The 20,501-nt window shown below is 22.8% G+C and overlaps 4 protein-coding genes across 4 annotated transcripts; all 4 read right to left on the reverse strand.

The window, feature by feature from the left end:
* Positions 1-385: 385 nt before the first annotated feature.
* On the reverse strand, positions 386-6,517 carry PY17X_0113800 (myosin E, putative; the record flags this gene model as incomplete). Its single annotated transcript, XM_723532.2, has 1 exon — positions 386-6,517. One exon carries the CDS (start codon positions 6,515-6,517, stop codon positions 386-388), a length of 6,132 nt encoding a protein of 2,043 aa, XP_728625.2.
* A 2,825-nt stretch (positions 6,518-9,342) lies between these two features.
* PY17X_0113900 (conserved Plasmodium protein, unknown function) lies at positions 9,343-11,868 on the reverse strand (the record flags this gene model as incomplete). The annotated part of the gene is made up of 1 exon (XM_723531.2): positions 9,343-11,868. One exon carries the CDS (start codon positions 11,866-11,868, stop codon positions 9,343-9,345), a length of 2,526 nt encoding a protein of 841 aa, XP_728624.2.
* Positions 11,869-12,904: 1,036 nt separating this feature from the next.
* Positions 12,905-15,412, reverse strand: PY17X_0114000 (cytosolic Fe-S cluster assembly factor NAR1, putative; the record flags this gene model as incomplete). Its single annotated transcript, XM_022957859.1, has 1 exon — positions 12,905-15,412. The coding sequence occupies one exon, from the start codon at positions 15,410-15,412 to the stop codon at positions 12,905-12,907; it is 2,508 nt and encodes an 835-aa protein (XP_022811275.1).
* A 1,412-nt stretch (positions 15,413-16,824) lies between these two features.
* On the reverse strand, positions 16,825-19,016 carry PY17X_0114100 (major facilitator superfamily-related transporter, putative; the record flags this gene model as incomplete). Its single annotated transcript, XM_720901.1, has 4 exons — positions 16,825-16,986; positions 17,129-17,201; positions 17,305-17,396; positions 17,511-19,016. The coding sequence occupies 4 exons, from the start codon at positions 19,014-19,016 to the stop codon at positions 16,825-16,827; spliced, it is 1,833 nt and encodes a 610-aa protein (XP_725994.1).
* Positions 19,017-20,501: the final 1,485 nt, after the last annotated feature.

Below are 20,501 nucleotides of genomic sequence, written 5' to 3' on the forward strand. Positions count from 1 at the left end.
CTATTTCATTTGCAATGTTTGTATAATTTTGTTCTTTTTTTCTTTATTTACTCGTTTGGTTTTATTTGGTGGATTTGTTATTTGTTATTTTGTTTGTTTTTTATTTGGTCGTTTTTGTCTTAAATTTTTTTTATATTGTTTACAACCAGAAAAATATTATTGTATCATCAATCAAATATTCGTTTAAATAATTTTATAAGTTTAAAAACTTTTCAACACGCTCAACTTTTTTTTTTTTTTAATTTTGCATCATTTTTATTTCCACACTTTACGAACACAAAATTAGGAAAAAGTCGCTCCAACGAGTGACAGATAAATGGAAAAATAAAAAAAAAAATAAAAAAGAGAAACATGAAAATTAATGAAGATGAGATGTAAATGTTTCTCATACAGGAGTCTCGAATATGATAATGTTATATTTTCTGTTTTTATTTTTAACAGTCATTCTTAAATATCTATTTTTAACAACATTAATGGATCCAGTAAAAGATCGTCTTTTTGATATGAATACACACCATGTACCTTTATTGCTAGGATAGAAATAAGTAGCTAATTTCAGTAAACTGTCAGATAAATCATCCATACTTATATTGGGGTTATTTATAAATTCATTAATAACATGCTGCTTAAAATTAGTTTTCATTTGATCTTCCATATATGTGAAATCTATATGTGTTAATGTTAAACATCTTGTCTTTACTTTTTTGTAATTAATAGATGTATAAAATGATTTAGCATTCATATAATCTAATCTACTAACAGTTTTTGATCTAAAACATAATATTTCATATTTTTCATTAAAATATTTTTTATCTAAATTATTAGATATACATATTTCATGTATATTTTTATTTACACCTGATAAAGACAAGTATTCAACTATTGGTGTGTAACTCAAACTATGTCTTTTATTTTCATCTGTTTTATTGATATCATTATTTTTAATTTCATTGTCATATTTATCCTCTTCATAATTATAAGTTATTTTATCACTAAAATCGTTATTACTATTAGCATAAATAATTTTATCCTCATTATATAAATATGATTTAAAATAGTAATCTGATCCAGTCATTAATATGTTCCATTTTTTTCCATGGACATTTTCCATAACTGTAGCCATATTTTTTAATATTGTCATAAAACTTTCCTTTTCTTTAGATTTATATACAAATAAATCATTTAAATTATTTAATAATATATCTTTATTTGTAGATTGTGCAAATTCTGGTCCATATTTACGTAAAGCTTCTATGTGATCTATATAATTAGATAAATTTACATTTTTAAAATATTCTTCAAAACTTACATTATTTAAATTATTATAACAAGATATAAATTGTTTGAATTTTCCATTTTCATAATTATTAAAATTTATAACATTATTAAAATCTTCCTTTTCTATTGATAATATCATTTTAAGGTAATCTGTTGCACTGTTTCTACGACTTTCATCATCATCAGAAACTTTAGTTTCGTCATTTAATGTATTATTTATATCTTGTTGTGTCTCTTTATTATTTTCAAATAATTTATTTTCATCATCATCACAATTATTTTCATTTGGATTTTCTTTTTCTATAGATTCTTCTGTTTCGCTCATTTCATTTAATTCACAATTTATGACTTTTAAATTTTCATTTTCATCGATTGAAATTTCTTCATTCTCGTTTATTTCTATTTCGTTTATATTTTCCTTTGTTCCAACTTCTTCTACATATATCATCACATTCTGTTCCATGCTTACTTCACCATCATCTTCTTTGATTTCATTGGTTACATCCTCTACTGTAACGGTTTGTTTTTCTTCTCCTACAGATTCTACTTCAACTGCATTTTCTTCTTCTACTACGGATTCTACTTCAGCTGCATTTTCTACTTCTACTACGGATTCTACTTCAAATACATTTTCTACTTCGACTGCATTTTCTTCTTCTCCTACATTTTCTACTTCTTCTACAGATTCTACTTTAACTGCATTTTCTTCTTCTACTACGGATTCTACTTCAGCTACATTTTCTACTTCTACTGCATTTTCTTCTTCTCCTACTGATTCTACTTCAACTGCATTTTCTTCTTCTACTACGGATTCTACTTCAAATACATTTTCTACTTCTATTACGGATTCTACTTCAACTGCATTTTCGTCTTCTCCTACATTTTCTACTTCTTCTACAGATTCTACTTTAACTGCATTTTCTTCTTCTACTACGGATTCTACTTCAGCTACATTTTCTACTTTAACTGCATTTTCTTCTTCTACTACGGATTCTACTTCAGCTACATTTTCTACTTCTACTGCATTTTCTACTTCTACTGCACTTTCTACTTCTACTACGGATTCTACTTCAGCTACATTTTCTACTTCTACTGCATTTTCTACGTCTACTGCATTTTCTACTTCTACTGCATTTTCTACGTCTACTGCACTTTCTACTTCTACTACGGATTCTACTTCAAATACATTTTCTACTTTTATTACGGATTCTACTTCAACTGCATTTTCTTCTTCTCCTACATTTTCTACTTCTACTACAGGTTCTGTTTCTACGGAAACTTCTTTGTCTTCAGTTTCATTTGGTATAGCCCCTACAGGAAGTTCTTCCTTTTGGTCTATCGGTTCGCTCTTCACAGTTGAAGTGCTTTTTCTTTTTCGTCTTCTTCTTCGTTTTTTTTTTTTATTTTGCCCGTTATTTTTTTGGTTTTTATTAGATTCTTCATTCATAGGTTCGATGTCCTCACAAATATCCTCTCCAATTGTTTCGGCGTTCGCCGTTTCAATTCCCTCGACAGGGCCCTCAGAAGCTTCCTTTGTAAATTCAATTTCTTCGACTTCTTCAACATCGTCAATTTCTTCAACTTCTTCAACTTTTTCAACTTTTTCAAGTTCTTTAGCTCCTTCAACTTTTTCAAATTCTTCAACTTTTTCAAATTCTTCAACCTTTTCAAGTTCTTTAACTTCTTCAACTTCAACCTTTTCAACCGCTTCGCTAGCTGCATTCTCTTGTTCACTAACTTTTTCACCAAAGAGATCTTGGATGGCTTGGTATTTTTCCGTTTCGATACTCTGAAAAATGTCACTTCCCATGGTCAGCCTCTTGGCAAAGCTGGTGTAGCATAAATTTTCATATCCTTTAGTACAAATAGCATATGGCTTACAACAATTATAAAAATTAAAGAATTGCTTTATGGATTCATTTATCTTGATTTTGTTTTTATTTACAATATCTAATATTTCAAAATTATTTTTATTAGAATTTTTATCTATATTTTCATTGCATTTATCGTCAATGGGATTGGTATCGTTTTCATCTTCTTTCAAAACTATTTGTTCTTCAACCACTTTTTTAATAGAATTTTTCTTTTCTTCAGATTTGCTGGATTTTTTGAATCCAAAAAATTGATATAATTGACTAAGCCTATTTTTACTTCCTTTTTTTGGTTTGTCTTCTTTATTTGACTGAATATCGTCTCTTAAAATATTTCCAGAGCATGTTTTATCATTATTTGGAGTATCAATTTCTTGTTCGATATATTCATCATCAAATTTTACACATTCTAAATTAGATACATCATTTAGATTATATAGTGCTGATTTTTTCATATGTTCAATATGTTGTTCATAAGAAATATTAAAATGTTCATATTTAGGAAAGATATTAATAATTAATAATCTTAAGCAATAATTGCTAATGAAAACCATATTATTTCCTATCATCCATTCGTAGTTGTTTATTTGATATGATTTTATTAGAGCTTCAACTTTTTCTTTGAGATATTCATTTGATTTTTCTTCTACATCCTCAGATTGTTCAACTTTCTCTTCTTCATTCTCATATTGTTCGACGTTCTCTTCCACATTCTCATATTGTTCGACGTTTTCTTCTTCATTCTCATATTGTTCGACGTTTTCTTCTTCATTCTCATATTGTTCGACGTTCTCTTCCACATTCTCATATTGGTCGACGTTCTCTTCTACATTCACATCTTCATCTTGCTCAACTTTCTCTTCTACATCTGCATCTTCATCTTGCTCAACTTTCACATCGACAACTTCATATTGATCTTCTGCATTTTCATTTTTCACATCGACAACTTCACATTGATCTTCTGCATTTTCTTCATCAATGGTTTTTGTTTTTATGTCAAAAATGGAGAGAAACTCGTTTAAGGTGAATTTGTGAGGATAATATCCGACCTTTAATTGTGAAGCTTCAACAATGCTAAAATTTCTAACTTGTCGCAATACTATGTTAGCATCAAATGAACATAATTCTCTTTTACTTTCGTTAGGTTTCATGCAAACAATAAAATGGCAAAAAGTGGTATGTTGAAGTTTTTCTAATTCTGTTAAATTATTTCTTAATAAACTAACAGCCATTTGGTTTTTGGTATCATATCCCCTTTTAAATAATTTAAGAGCAGATTGTATACTATATCTTCTTTTTTCTTCTACAATATTTCCTGAATTGTCATAATTATAAAACATACAAAATTGTCGCATATATTCATTTTCTGATTGTTTAACCATATCAATAAAACGTTTTGTTAATATGTCTATATTTTTTTCAACAAAATTTTCTGCATTGTATATTATATCTCCACAAGAATGGGTGATGACAAATGTTTTTTTATTTCCAGTTATATCATTTTTTTTAATATATTTTGAATTACGGCTAAATTTTCGTATTATAGACGCGTGTAAATTACTTTTGTCATATATTGTTTTTGTGGAAACATTTTCCAAAAGTGAGAATAAGGATCCTTCTGTTGGACCAACCAATAAATCGTATAAAGGTTCATTGTCTATATTTTCCATATTGTATTCACAAAATATTCCATCCTCATTATATGAAAGCACTACTTGTTTGTAGAGACAATTGTTTTTAATTTTAATTATTTCTTCATTTGTCGTATTAATTAATAATTGTTCTAATGAGTTATCTTTGGAATTTTCAAAATATGCCATGTCTAATATATTTATGTAATTGGTATTTGTATTTATATTTTCTAATTGTGTACATTTTTCGTTGATTTTATATATAATCCAATTAAATAATTCTTCGTAGCATGTTTTTATAAAATTTTCTAATTTTTTTTGAATTTTTGTTTCATTATGCACCTTTATAAGTATAGAATCATTAAATATATAATTAGTTGTAAAGTATTTTACAAAGGTTTCTATATCAAAACTTAATAATTTGCATGCTAATAATAAATTTTTAACATTTTCATCTAATCCAATATCTTCTGAATTTCCTAATTCATTTAATATGGTCTCATAGTTTATATTTTGTCCACATGAATTTTTTCCCATAAGTAAAGACTTTTTACGGAATGCTTTTACAATTTCTGTATTTCCTAATAATAATAATGCAGATAGTACTGAGAAAATAAAATCGATTTCTTTATCATCATCAAATATATAATTCAATGATTTTAATAATTCTAAAATTTTTCCTGAATAATCAGAAAATTTTTCAAAGCCCTTTTCATTATTTAACATAGAATAATTTTCTATACTTTTTAAAAAATACATCTTCTTAAATTTATCACTTGATCCATTTATCATGTAATAAAATATATTAAATGAATTTTCATTTGCTTTTCTATTTATTAACCTTTCTTTATCTAATAAAAATTTCTTTATATGAAATGATTTTATTTCTTCATTTTCTATATGTATTGTACAAAATTTAGAAAATCGACTTGAATTTTTGTTATCTACAGTGACAGCATTTCCAAAGGCTTCCATCACTACGTTTACGTGTTTGAGCATTTCAGACATGTTAAATTGATATATTGTATTTTCTTCGTTATGGATATTGTCTTCTTCTTGATCGTTTACATTATTCTCATAAGCATCAGTTTCATTTTCTTCTATTACTTCATTTTTGTCTATCATAGGGAACATGGTTGGAAGTCGTCGGCTACCTTTTACTCGGTAAGCAATAAAATCTATGATGTTTTTAGCTATTTCAGATTTCCCTGACCCAGATTCTCCAGATATAATAATAGACTGATTTCTTTTTAATTCATTTAAATTTTTTAAGGCATTATGTACAACGTGGTATTCATTTAAGCTTAAATCTTCTATACAATCTATACATTTATATTTTTCAATTGTTTCTTCATTATTAATATTATTGCTAATTTTAGGATTAATAAAAATTAATAATGGTCCCATTTTTGTATAATATTTATTGTTCTTAAACCTTTCTTTTAAGTGATATAATACTGATGGTTCATTAATATATCTTAATTTCATCATATCATTTTGATCTAATGAAAATAAATAATTCGCTTTACTTAAATTTTCAGAGTCAGCAAGAAACACATAATCACTGTAATCATTATATTTAGATAATAATATTTGATTATCACATTTTACGTCAATTACACGACATAAATTGTACATCATATTGATTTGGTCATTTGTGGACGATGTGTTCTTACACCACACCAAATCTCCTTCCTTGAAACTTTGGTCGTAATTGGAGTTACGCATTATGGACATTCTTCAAAGCGAACAAACGTAATATATATATATATATTTATTTATTTTTTTATGAATTCATTCAAATATGTACAATAACGTAATGTGTAAAACACAGTTTGGATTATATTATTTTTAATTTGTAAAAATAAACAATACACATTTAATTGATAACAAGTTTAATTATACATTGTAATTTTATTTATATTTTTATATATTTTTTTTTTTATTTTACAACATTTAAGTTAAATTTAATTTGTTCTATAACTTTGGTAGTTGTCATGTTTATTTATGTGCCATTGAATAATTTGTTTAGGTAAAGGAGAGAATAAACAAAAAAAAATAAAAAATTGAGAAAAATAAAAGAAGTAAAATAAACAATGAATTATATATTATAAGTATATACAAATATATAAACTATATATGTATGCATATTTGTAACATCATCCACACACAAATATATTTATTGTAATAGTAATAATATTGACTCATATTAACACCATAATAATTAAAAGAAAATATGTTTTATATGTTATAGAAACAATTATGTATAAATATATTAAAATAAAAAAAATATATAAGTTTATAATAATAGTAAATTATAAATGCTGTTACTAAAAAAAGAGAATTAATCTATTAATTTTATATAGTATATTTAATGGTATACCTTATTAATTCACTAGTTTCCATTTTTTTTTAATTCGGTGCTTATTTATTCTATTATTATTATATTGTATTATAAATATGTGTGTGCATTTTTTTCTTCATCTTTTTTAGCTAGACGGGGTTATAAAGCTAGTGAAAAATGGAAATGTATAGAAAATAATTAAATATTTTTTTTTTTATTAATTTTTTTTCATTTTTTTATTAACTGTTCATATTTTACTTAATTAAAAAAAAATAATTAATGTATAAAACCCCAATTTTACACTAGAAAAAGAAGGGAATTTTTTTTACATTTTTTTTACATTTTTTCAAACATTATCACAATAAAAAAATTCATATAGGTTGCCGAAAAGGAGAGAATTAATACACACAAAATTTGATATCTATAAATTATACCCATAAATTTTAATACACACATATATATATATATATATATATATATATATACATATACATAATTATTTATTATACACTTTTCTATGAGAAAATTTCAAACTACTTGGTTTCCTAAAATTATGTGTGTAAATGCTTATTTGCCCAAATTCCTACAGCTATGTTGATTGCGCAAATAAATTTCAACGTCTTTTCCATAATTTCCCTATGATGTTTTATCAAAATACCTATTGTATGTTGTGCAATTACTTTATTTTAGCAATTACAAAATAAGATAGAAGGCAACCAATATCTGTAATTTTGTTATGATTGAAATTTGAATTTTTTACCATTATATAAAAAACATTTTCCGAATATTTTATCAACAAATTTTTGATATGAAATTAATTTTGCTTATATGGCGATTATTTATACGATTTTTTTTGGTTATGACAAAAAAATCATTTAAATTAAAACATTCAGGATTTTATTTTTTTTTGAAACAATTCATATAATTTATCATCACTAAATATAAATATATTGTTTACCATATTTTCGTTTTTTTCGTTTTTTTCGTTTTTTTCGATTTGTTCAATTCATTTAGTAAATTAATAAAAATTGTTATTCATTTGAATTTCCCCTTAATTGATCAATTTGAATGAAAACTATAATATTTGACTTTTCGTTATAATTGATATTTCCCTTCGAAAAACAAAATTTAAAGTTGCAACTATCTTCAACATATTTTTGTAAAATATATAAATTTTGACTGGTTAAATTAGCATTTGTTATTAGATGGTACTTTTTTGAAAAATCAATTTGTCTGATTTCTTTGGGTCGAAAAAAATAATTTATTCTACTTTTTTTTTTTCGGATTATTATTTATGGGTATTTTTACATTGCATTCATTTCTTAAATTGATTTCGTCACAAATATTTTTATTATCTCCTAAATATTTTCTAGCAACTAGAATGGGAACATCTGTGGTTCCTATATGTAAAACATTGACATCAACATTTATACATCCAACATGTTATTTATTATTAACGGATTATTATAACTATTTAGCATGTATTTCACTTTTAAAGTTGTATTATAAAAATATAAACCGTTCGATTTTTATAATCATAATAGTACCAATCTGATATTACCTAAAATAATATCACGAACTTTGTTAAGAAGTGATTGCATATGTTTTCATTGTATTTTAAAATTTATCATAACTATATACCGAAAATAATTTACCTATTTTTTCAGGGATCTGCGTGTGTTTCATAAGTTTTTTTGTATTTTTGCACATGCTATTTATTTTAGTTTTATCTTTTAAATAGAAATTTGCAACCCCTCTCAGTATATACACAAATTATTGAATAACTGGTCACAAACAGTAGACCACGTATATATGAATTAATTTCTTACATCGAGACATAAACAATTATTATTTACATTAGTATAGAAAGAAATGTTTTTGTGAGGTTATACAAAAAAAATTATTTTATTTAAGCATCACCCAATAAATTGAAAATAATTCAAATTAAAAAAAAAAAAAAAAACAAAGCTTATCATGAATGCATATATATGTACATAATTGAATGTGGAACAGTTTTTTTCTTTACTCTATACATATGAATAAAATAAATTTTATAGTATGTATTTAGTTTCTCAAAAAAAAATAGAAGGAAAAGATAATAAATTCAATTTATATAGGATCTAAATTTGTTAGACTTTTTAAAATTGATTGTATATTTATATCTCCTTCACTTTAATTAATGATATAAAAAGTGTATAATATATGGATATTTGATTTTTTAAATTCCATCTAAATTATTAGTCCCTTTAAACATAATCATTTTTTTTTCTCGTTTGTATGCTTGGTTAATACTGGTTAGAGTTTTTTTTTTCAAATTAGCATTTGTTTGCATTAAAGCATTTTTTGATTGATCATACATAATTTGATGTAATTCATATTTATCAACCAGTTGTTTAGTTATATCTTCTCTGTCTTTATAGAATTGATGTTCTTTATTTTTGATGTTTGTATATTTATCTATTAATTCTTTTTGCTTTTCTAATAGTTTTTTTTTTGTTTCTTTTAATTTTTGTTCATATAATTTCATATCATTAATTGAAAAATCAAATGGTAATGTGTGTACATTTTTATCTTTCAAAGATTGGTACATAGTATTTACATCACTAATAGTATCATTTTGTATTTGGCGAAGTTTGACTAAACTTTGTTCATCTTCTTCTAATCCCTGATAAATTTGTTCTGAACAGTTAATAATTTTATAAAGAGAAGTAATTAATTCTTTAAATAATATACTTTTTAATTTAATTATATGTTTATCACGATTAATATGTCGTATATAATTAAATAATTGTTCTTTCATAGGTATAGACATAATAGATATAAGATTAGCATCAACTTTTTTCAAAATTTTATCAAGTTCTTTATTTTTGTAATATGGATTTATATTCATAAATATATTTCCATTTTCATTTGTAAAATAATTTGTTTTTATATATTTATATGAATTAATTATGTTATTTAAGCTAGCGATAGGGTTAAACACATTAATATTATTAATAGGTAATAAATTTCTTATTTTATTTAAATATTCATATTTTTTATCATTTTTTAAAATTATTTGAAATGGTGAGCCTTTAACATGACATCCATTTAATTTTACTTTTATTTCTCTATAAGTGTTATAGTTGGGTGGTGTAACAAAATCGTCTTTGTTATATTTTTGATAATTTTTTTTTACATATTTATATATAACTTCGTATATTCCATTTGATAAGTTGTTTACTTTTGTGATTTTGACATCACCTAATCCTGTTACTTCAAATGTTTCATTTCCGTCTTTTATTTTATTTTTATATGCATCGTAACATTGAATGAAAAAGTTGTTGAATTTTTTATTTTCTTCATTATCTTCTTCATCTTCAAATTTTAATACATGCATATTTTTACAATTATTTGAATCTTCGTTACATTCAGAATTGTATCCCCCACTTTGTGATGAATCATAAAATGTATCATTTTCATTATTACTGTAATTGTTAGAAGTATTTGATTGTGTTTCAATTGTTTGATGGAATATGTTTTTTGACCCAATATTTTCTATATCATTTTTTTCATTTCTTGTTTTCCAATTGTGTTCATTTTTGCTTGCTTCATTTTCGCTTGCTTCATTTTTGCTTGTTTCATTTTCGCTTGCTTCATTTTTGCCTGTTTTATTGATAGGGGTGATTAGCCTGTGGTTTATATATTTATACACTAGACAATTTGGAGGATATGGTGTTGATGGTTTGATGGTAATACTGTAAGGAGTATTTGCTACAGGTTTTTTTTTATAAAATATGGAGAGATAATATTGACCACTTTTTCTAATAGTATAAGATATTACATATGTACCATTTTTTAAATCACGTACATTACATTTGATTGAATTTGCTGTTAGTTTTATATTTTGATCATCATATTCAAAAGGATCAAAAATGTAAGCAGTCTTTATAGTTTCATTATAGTGACTATTTTCGTCATTATAATTGTTTTTATTTTTTTTTGATGATTTATTAATATTTGTTTTATAGACATAATTGTTATTAAATTGATTTTGTGTTTCATAATTTTTATATAGATTATTATATTCATTGTTTTCATCAAAGATGGTATTATTATCACTATTTAGTTCCTTTTTTTTTATATTTTTATAATTTGAAAATATAGAATTAACATTATATCTATTGTAATCAAAATTTATTAACGATTCATGTTTTTTGTATAAATGATCATTATATAAATTATTATGTATGAATGTGTCATATCCATCTTCTTCCTTTGGATATTCCCTTATATAATTTAATTTATCTACATTTTTTTTTTTTTTTATATATGCTTCAAATATAGAATTTTCCACATATATACATTGTCCTGATTTATTTAATGTTTCAATTATTACTTCATTAATTTTTCCTGCTGTTCCTTCATATATATTTTTTCCTTTAATTTTGCATAATTGGCGATCTATTTCAAAGTTATTTAAATGTGTAAATTCAATATCGTTATTTTGGTTTTTATTTTGAATACGTTTTAATTTTTCTTTATTATTTTTATCGCTTGAAGTATCAATAATATGTGTTAAATCATCTCCATATTCATTTATTATTTTTTTAATATATTTTTCTCTTATCAAATTTGTTCGGGAAAAGTATTTTTCATTTTCTACCCTATGTGGTGTGTTATTTTTCTTTCCACTTTTTTGGTGATTTCTTTGGTTGCATTTTAATATGCTGTTAAGTTTTCCAATGGCTTTAGTATCGATCATGTGCTGAAAATGTGGTAAAAATTGAACTAGCGAATTTGAAAAATAAAATCAATGATATGCGTAGAACATAAATGTGTATACATATGTTAAACTTATCTACATAGCTATGTGTTTATGCTTTTAAAAAAAAAAAAAAATTTAACCCCAAAAAATAATATATTCACTTTTTTCCTTGCATAGTATACAAAAAAAGATGGAAATACAGACATGTGCATATATGTTATAAAAAGTTTAAATATTTTAACATTAGGAAAAAATAAGACAATACAAAAAGTTATGATTTCTTCATATTAAATTATTCAAATTTTGGTAAAAAAAAATGCAAAAAATTGCACATAAAATTGATGGCAAAATAATATATTTTTTTCGTTATTTTTAAATTATAAAAATTAATTTTATGGCTGTTTTTTTTTATTATTTTATTATGATTATTGATATAGTTATTTTTTTTTAGCTATTTGTATTTTGCAACAATATTGGTGTTACATATATATATATATATAACTTAGCGTATGTGAAAAAAAAATACAAAAAATTGAAAATATTTGCTACTTAAAAGGATTATATATAGTTTTTATGGGGGGGGAATACTATTTTGTTTGGGTGTAAAAAGCAAAAGTAATATTAATTTTTGTGAGATACATATTTGGTTAGTATATTATATTTTTCTTTGGTAAAATTTTTCTTAATAAATTTGAAACATTAATGAGGATTACAAAATAGGGTAGGATGTTGATTGCACACACATATGTACATGAATTTATGTACGTATTAAAAATGTTACAAAAAAATAAAATAAAATAAATAAGCGGTTAATTAAGTGTTATAATAGAATGAATTAAAATAAAAACGAACAAATTAAAGAAGTAAGAATGCAAATAAAGCAATAATAAACAAGAATAAATATCACATAATTTGTATAAAGACAAAACAAGTATGCTTATTATTTAAAAATGAATAAATAAAAACAATGTATGTATTACGTATTATGTATAGACAAATTGCGTGGCATGTGGAAAATTGATCATTATCGCAACTACCAATTAATTATGTCCATTTTCTTTTTTGAAGTTAAAGTGGTTTTAAATATATGAAAAGTTTTTGTGTTAAAAATGTTAAAAAGATTGTTTAAAAATGAGTTAACAGTTAAATTTTTTGTGGATTCTTTTGAATTAACATATTTTGTATATTCGTCATTATGAATTTGGTTATATAAAACTTGAAATAATTTTTCTTTATCAGTTTTTTTATTTTCATTATATTTAATTTGGGTAGATGGTAATTTATTTATATAAGATGTTTTATGTTGGCTACTTGAACAGGATATATAATTTGGTATTTCGTCATTTTTTGAAAATGAATTTTTATTAGTATTTTCTATGGAAAGAAAATCAAAATTTTGTATGATAGTTTGCTCAGCAACTTTTTTAAAAATATTAAGATTATAACATGAACATGTAGAAAAATCAGGAATACTATATTCATCGAAAATATTTTGTGCACATCCAAAAAGGCATCCTTTTTCACAAGCCATTAATTCGACATAATCAATTTGACCATTAAAATGAAGATTATATGTAATTTTGATATTGTATATTTTTTCAACATTTTTTTTTATTTCTTTTCTCTTTATATATTTTTCTTCTTTTATTTTTTTTAAAACACTATACATACTTTTAAAACCATATGATAAAACAACTCTGAACACACAAATATCGTTTTCATATAAAGAAAATACAATTATGTCATTATATTTGAAAATAAAATTATTTTCATTTATATTAAAACCATAAATTTCATTACATACATATTTGAATATTTCTTCTCCATAACCCATTGAAATATTATTTTTATTACTACATCGAATTATTTTATCAGACATATTTTTATAAATAAAATGTAGAGATTCGCTAAAATTTGTATCTTTATTTAATACAGTATTTTCATCAAAATTATTTTGTATTTTTTTTTTTTTTTTTTTTTCTTTAAAATTTTTTATATCCATAGTATTTGTGATATCAATATTTATATTATTATTTGATAATTGAAATTTGTTTATTTTTTCAAAAAGGGAATAAATATTATCAATATTTATTTCAGGTAATGCATAAAAATTTATTTGCAATTTATTAATTAATTCAACAAGTTCTATAGTGGTTAAAACTGAATCCACAGAATAAAAATCGTTTGCTAAATTTGTTTTCGTAGTTTTGTTATAAAAATTATTTATATCCCCACGATTATCTACATCGTTCATATTAAAGCAGTTCAAATTAAAGCAGTTCAAATTAAAGTAGTTCAAATATTTTGCTATATTTTTATCAATAGCATCTTTTTGTGAAATATGATTTCTTTGTGATTCCAATTTTTTATCAAAGCAATATAACAAATAAACGTGGTTTATTTCATAAATTGAGACAGGGGCATGTTCGTAAGTTTGGGTTGAATTTGTTGGGTCGTTTTCGTTTTCTTTTCCCTTTTCGTTTTCTTTTTCCTTTTCGTTTTCTTTTGCACTTTTTAATAGCTTGCTATTTTTTAGGTAATATTTCTCGAAGCTTTTTATAAATTTTAATTTATACTTATACGTATCAAAGAATGTGTTAATAAGTTGTTTTTTGAGTAAAGGATATGTATACAAATTATTCTGAACATGTAACAGTTTTAAAATGATTCCTTGTATATCTTGACTACTTCTTAATTTACTAAATGCGTTTAATAAATTATCATCAAGTTTTTTTTCTCCATATATAACACTACCAGTACAATGTGAACATATTACTGGATATCTTTCATCCCATTTATTATCAGGCGAAGATTCATAATCATTTAATATTTCCTTGTCATTATTAAGTTTTATGGGTTTATTTTTTTGATTATATTGAGATTGATTAGTATTATCTTTTTCTCTTTTTTTTTCATTATTTATTACTTTATTTTTAATTTTTTTTAAGACTCCTTCAAATGGTTTATCCCCCAATTTGGCATCATTCCTAAATGTGTGTGTGGTATCAATTTTAGAATTTGTCTGTTCATATAATTCTGGATTTTTTTTATAAAAATATGAAAGGAATTCTTGTTTTGCTTGATCTAATGCAATTAATTCACTTAAAGATGAATCATAAACATAGTCAAAATTTAGTGATTTAAAAAAAAAACATAATTTTTTTTGAGTTGTATAAATTGGCAATTTATAATATACAGACAAGGCTGTTAAACTTTGTAATGATAACGAAATAATGTTAATTTTTTTTTTTTTTAAATTATTTAATATCTCAATGGCATTTTGATTTTTTAAAAAATTTGTTTCTTCATTAGTAACACATCCACTACATGCCAAACAATCAGTTAATGAAATTTCACCTCTCTCATTATTGTTTTTGTTTTTTACATTTTTTATATTTTTTTTCTTATTAATATTAATCAAATTAGGTTTCTCTATTTTATTTTCATTAACATTTGACGTATATAAAAATGGCTTTATACATTCTTCAGCATCGTTCAAATAATCATTCAAGTTTTCTAATTTTATTGCATTTGAAAACATTTTTTTTTGTTATTTTTTTGGTTATTTTGTTTGTTATTTTTTTTGTTATTTTTTGGTCATTTTTTGGTCATTTTTTGGTCATTTTTTTGGTTTATTTTGTTATTTATTTTTTATCAAATATCAATCCCATTTTATTTCATTTATTATTTTTGGTGAAATTTAAATGGGAGAGTAATGGCGAAAAAAAAAATAAAAAAAAAATAAATAAAAAAATAAAAAATAAAAAAAAATATATATTATAACGTATTATTACAGCTATTATTTTGTTACCATTTAAATTTTATTTTCCCGATTCCTACAAATTAAAAATAAAAATATATAATTGCGTTTGGCCTGAAACGCGAAGAATAAATATTAATGTGGATATTTTGTAAAACATTAAGTTGTTAAAATATTGTTTTTTTTTGTAAAAATGAAAATAAAAAAAAGGCCAAAATAGGCATTATTTATTTTGCCATCATGAACGACAATATTTTTCCTCAAAATAGTTGAGACATCATTGTGGGTGGGAATAAGAGAAAAAATAAAAAATAAAAAAAATAATATATCACAATTTGGATAAAAATAAATATTTCGATTTGCTATTGTTATTTTCGAATTTTATAAGTCTAATCGGTGTTATATAAAATAGGAATATATATCTGTACATATTTAATAAAATGGTAATATGGGTTATTCAGACGATATAGTAGTATAAAGATTAAATTTCAATTTTTTTTTTTAATTTGAAAATATGGTTCATTTTCATTTTGCTATTTCTATCAATGATGTTGTAAAAAAGTAATGATATAAAAAACAATAATCTAAGTTTGACAATAATCTTTTAAATATCCAAAACATTGGATAACCAATTTACCAATAAATTGGATATAGTTATTTGGTTTATTTAAAAATGAAACAAATAGTAATTACATGTAAAATAAACAAAACATATAGGAGCAGTATATAGTTTGTATACATATAGAATCATAAATTAACTGAAACACAAATTGTATATATGTATATGTACATATAAAATAGTTAAAACTATTCATAGACAACGGAAACGTATTTATTTAGCATGAACTTATTGCGAACACATGATAACAATATCTTTAAACAAACAAGAACTAATGTATTATATATGAATAAAAAAATATGAAAAATAAAACAAAAGACAATTATTGACAGCTAAAAAAATACGAATTAACAAGACATAAAGAAATATAATTAAATACTAGAATATGTACTATTTATAAACAACAACAAAAATAAGACAAAGAAAAAACAAATAGTTAATTATATATATGCACATATTATATAATAATAATTGTGTATAAACTTAATTGGGTATCTATATGTAACAAACTAGGCAATATTAATCAGTATGCACATACATATATATATATATATATATATACATATTTATTTATTTACGAAACAAATCGCATATTTTTATATTTGGTCATTTTTTTCTTCGAATAAATGTAAAGTAAAAACGTCCCCATTATTATTATAATCATTTTGGATGACATGATCATCAATGTTATTAATAAACCACTACTTTGGCTACGGCAAGCATCTGTAACTTCGCTCTGCAATGAGTATGTAAAAGATTGGGGGAAATGTATATGTGCAATATGTAAAAATATGTACAATATGCACAACATGTGCAACATGTGCAATATGTAAAACATTCCTTAAGATGCAAAATAGATGCATGAATATAATTATTACATTGATGGTAACAACACAATCTGGAGCGAGCGTTCCCTTGATTTTCCCGATGATAATAACCCATGGTATATCACTATAAAAAAAAAAAAAAATAAATAAAAAAAAAATATACATATATATATAAAGTAATAATAATAATGAGTATTTATTTGATTTTGTTGAACTTTAAGAATTACCCCAATATATGTGATAAAAATGAAGACAATCCAACAGAAAATGGTCTCAAGTTTTTAGGGAAAGCAGCCATAACTAATATATGTTGTCCTGGCTAAAAAAAAAAAAAAAAAAAAAAAATGAATAGTCGTTTTCATGGAACTTTTTCATAATGAAAAGAAAAAGTTAGCTAATGTTAGTTCAATTAAATTTTGATGATATATCATACCGATAATGCGAATAAAGAAGTATATCCAACAAATAAGAGAGTTGTAAATATGTATGCGTTTTTAATAAATGGGGCAACCATCATACATATACTTCCAATAATTGTAACAATTAAAAGAGAAAATGATATTAACTTGATAAATTTATAAACAAGAAAATCTCTTTTATATAGTTTATTTATATTTTTATTATTTTTAATATGTTCATAATTTTTATCAATATCATGTATATTTAAATTATTGTAATCAACTAAATATCCTCCCAATATTGTACCTATTATTGAAGATAAGCAAGCTGCTATACTACAAACAATTACAGATATTTTATATGATGGATAAATACCATAAGTATATAAAATTGTTGGCCCATATACCAAATGGCATGATGTTATATCCATATGAGCAGTTAAAGCAAGAACTGCTAATAAAAAAGCAATATTAGATAAATTATTATATAATAGGGAATATAAATTTGATTCTGTTTGTTCATCATCTAATGCTTCAATACAATTATCTAATTCAATTTCTAGATATTTATTGTTGATATTATCATTTTTATTAGTTGTGATGTTTAAACTATTTTCTGTAATGTTTAAATTATTTTCCGTAATATTTTTTTGTTCATTATATTTGTCTGAATTTCCATTTGTTGATGAACCATCATGTTCCAAATTAATATCGTGATCTTTAATAATATTTGTATTGTTTTTATTTTTTTCATATTCATTTTTTTTTAAAATTTTTTCATTAAAAAGGCAACAAATAAATGATAGTCCTATTAAAAATATACTTGATGATGCAAATATGTGAGGAATAGTTATTTTTATAATTGATAATATAGGAGCTAATAAATAACCTAAACATGTACCTAATGGGCACATCATATAAAATATGCTAATCCATGCTCCAGCTTTATGTTTAGAATATGAAAATATCAATGGTGGTATAATAGTAACAAATGCGGCTTCACTAAAACCACAAAAAAATCTACTAAAAATTAAACCATAATATGATTTGATAACAAAAAATATACTAGTTAATGTTAATGCGATTGCAGTTTGAAATAAAAATAGTGTGGTTATTTTAAAGGGATCATTTTTATATGCTAAAGATCCAGATATGATTGAATTTATACTTATGCCATATATAAATACAGATACTAAAAAGCCTATATGCACATCTACATTTCCTTGTGGATATATTTGTTTAAAATATGATGATAAATAATCATATGATCCTGATAATATTCCTCTATTTGCATATATTAATAAATGTATTGTTGTAACTATTACATAAATAAAATAAAAATTATTTGCTTTATTTCGTAATTTATTAATATAATTTTCAGCATTTAATAAAATATTTGCATGTTTTGAAAATTTATTATTATTGCTTATACATTTTTGTTCATATACTTCCATTTTTAGTGTTGATTTTTTTCCAATTTTATATTGATTCTTTTCATTATTTATATGGTAATTTATATCTTCATTTTGTTTATTTTTCATTTTTTTTCTATAAATATATATATGTTATGTTTGCTTACATTTATCAATTTTACATGAGATAATTAATATTGATTCATTTTTTTTTTTTCATTAAAAATTGCATAAAAATGAATAGACTTGTTATATATTAAAATGGCTTAAAAATGTTATATGTATTTCTGTATATAAATTAATTATTTTGTGTATGATTTTGATGATTGTGATAATTTTGATAATTTTGATAATTTTGATAATAGCTCTAATGGTAACTCAAGACAAATATATTTTAGTCTAATATTCTTTGCCCCAAATTTATATATTTAAAAAATTGTTATTAAAATAAATTAAAAAAAATATTACATTTGTATAACTGTTATAGTAATTGTGTTTATATAACGAAACAAATCTGGATATATTGTTATATATACACAATATATTTTTCTCTAATTTAAAAAAAAAATTTATCTATTTACGACTCTCTAACTCAAATTAAGCCACTACAACTTTCGATTTTGTGAGGATTATTAAATTAGTAAAATAGTTTTTTTCACAATTAAATTTAAAAATATTGCTTAAATATTCTATACAATTTTTAATGTTATTCCCTCAATTATGTTAAAATAAAAATTAGTACTTTTATTTTATTTAAGGCAAAAAAGAAAAAATATATATATATATATATATATATATATATATATATATATATAAATTATATGTTTATATTAAAACAACAATAAAAATATATTGAATCGATTCAGGTTATACCGATTTATGCATGCAATATAATTTACTTAATTATTTATATGAACTCTTAAATAAAAGATTATCAATATTTTGATATGATTAAGGGCTTTTTGTTTTTAACATTTTTTATTGTTTTTTTTTTGTTTTTGGATAATTAAAGGGTATATACAATTAACCTAGTATTTATATATAGTATACATTTTAAGATATTTAACATAAATTATTTTTTCGTCTTTTAAGAGAATGGATGATAACATAAAACGTTGTCACTATTTTTGTCATTATTTTTTTTAATATTATAATAAAATATTCTAAATTTTTTTAGAATTTCCCAACTCTCTAGATTTTATAATTTTTCGATTATTTTTATTTTTAACTTGTTTGCTTATTATAATGCTAATAATTTTCGAAATTTAATCAGGAAGAATATTAACATTTTAATTAAAATTATTATGTCTATGAAAAATGAAATTAGAAAAATATCGTTATTCGATAGTGGACATATAATTAGAATTTACTAAAACAGGTTAAAACAATTTATATATATTTTTGTGTTGTTCTATAGAATTAAATATAGAAACAATATAATATCAACTCTATTAATAATTATATATTTTTTATATTTTAGAAAAGATAATAATTTTTATTATATTCATTTATTTAGAAAGGGTAAATAATGTAAACTTATTATATAATTTAAATAAAAATGTGTTTTATTTGTGAAGGTATCCTAAAAATTATGAATATAGCAAATGTAACAAT

This window comes from Plasmodium yoelii (genome assembly GCF_900002385.2).
Source record: "Plasmodium yoelii strain 17X genome assembly, chromosome: 1".
NCBI lineage: Eukaryota > Apicomplexa > Aconoidasida > Haemosporida > Plasmodiidae > Plasmodium > Plasmodium yoelii.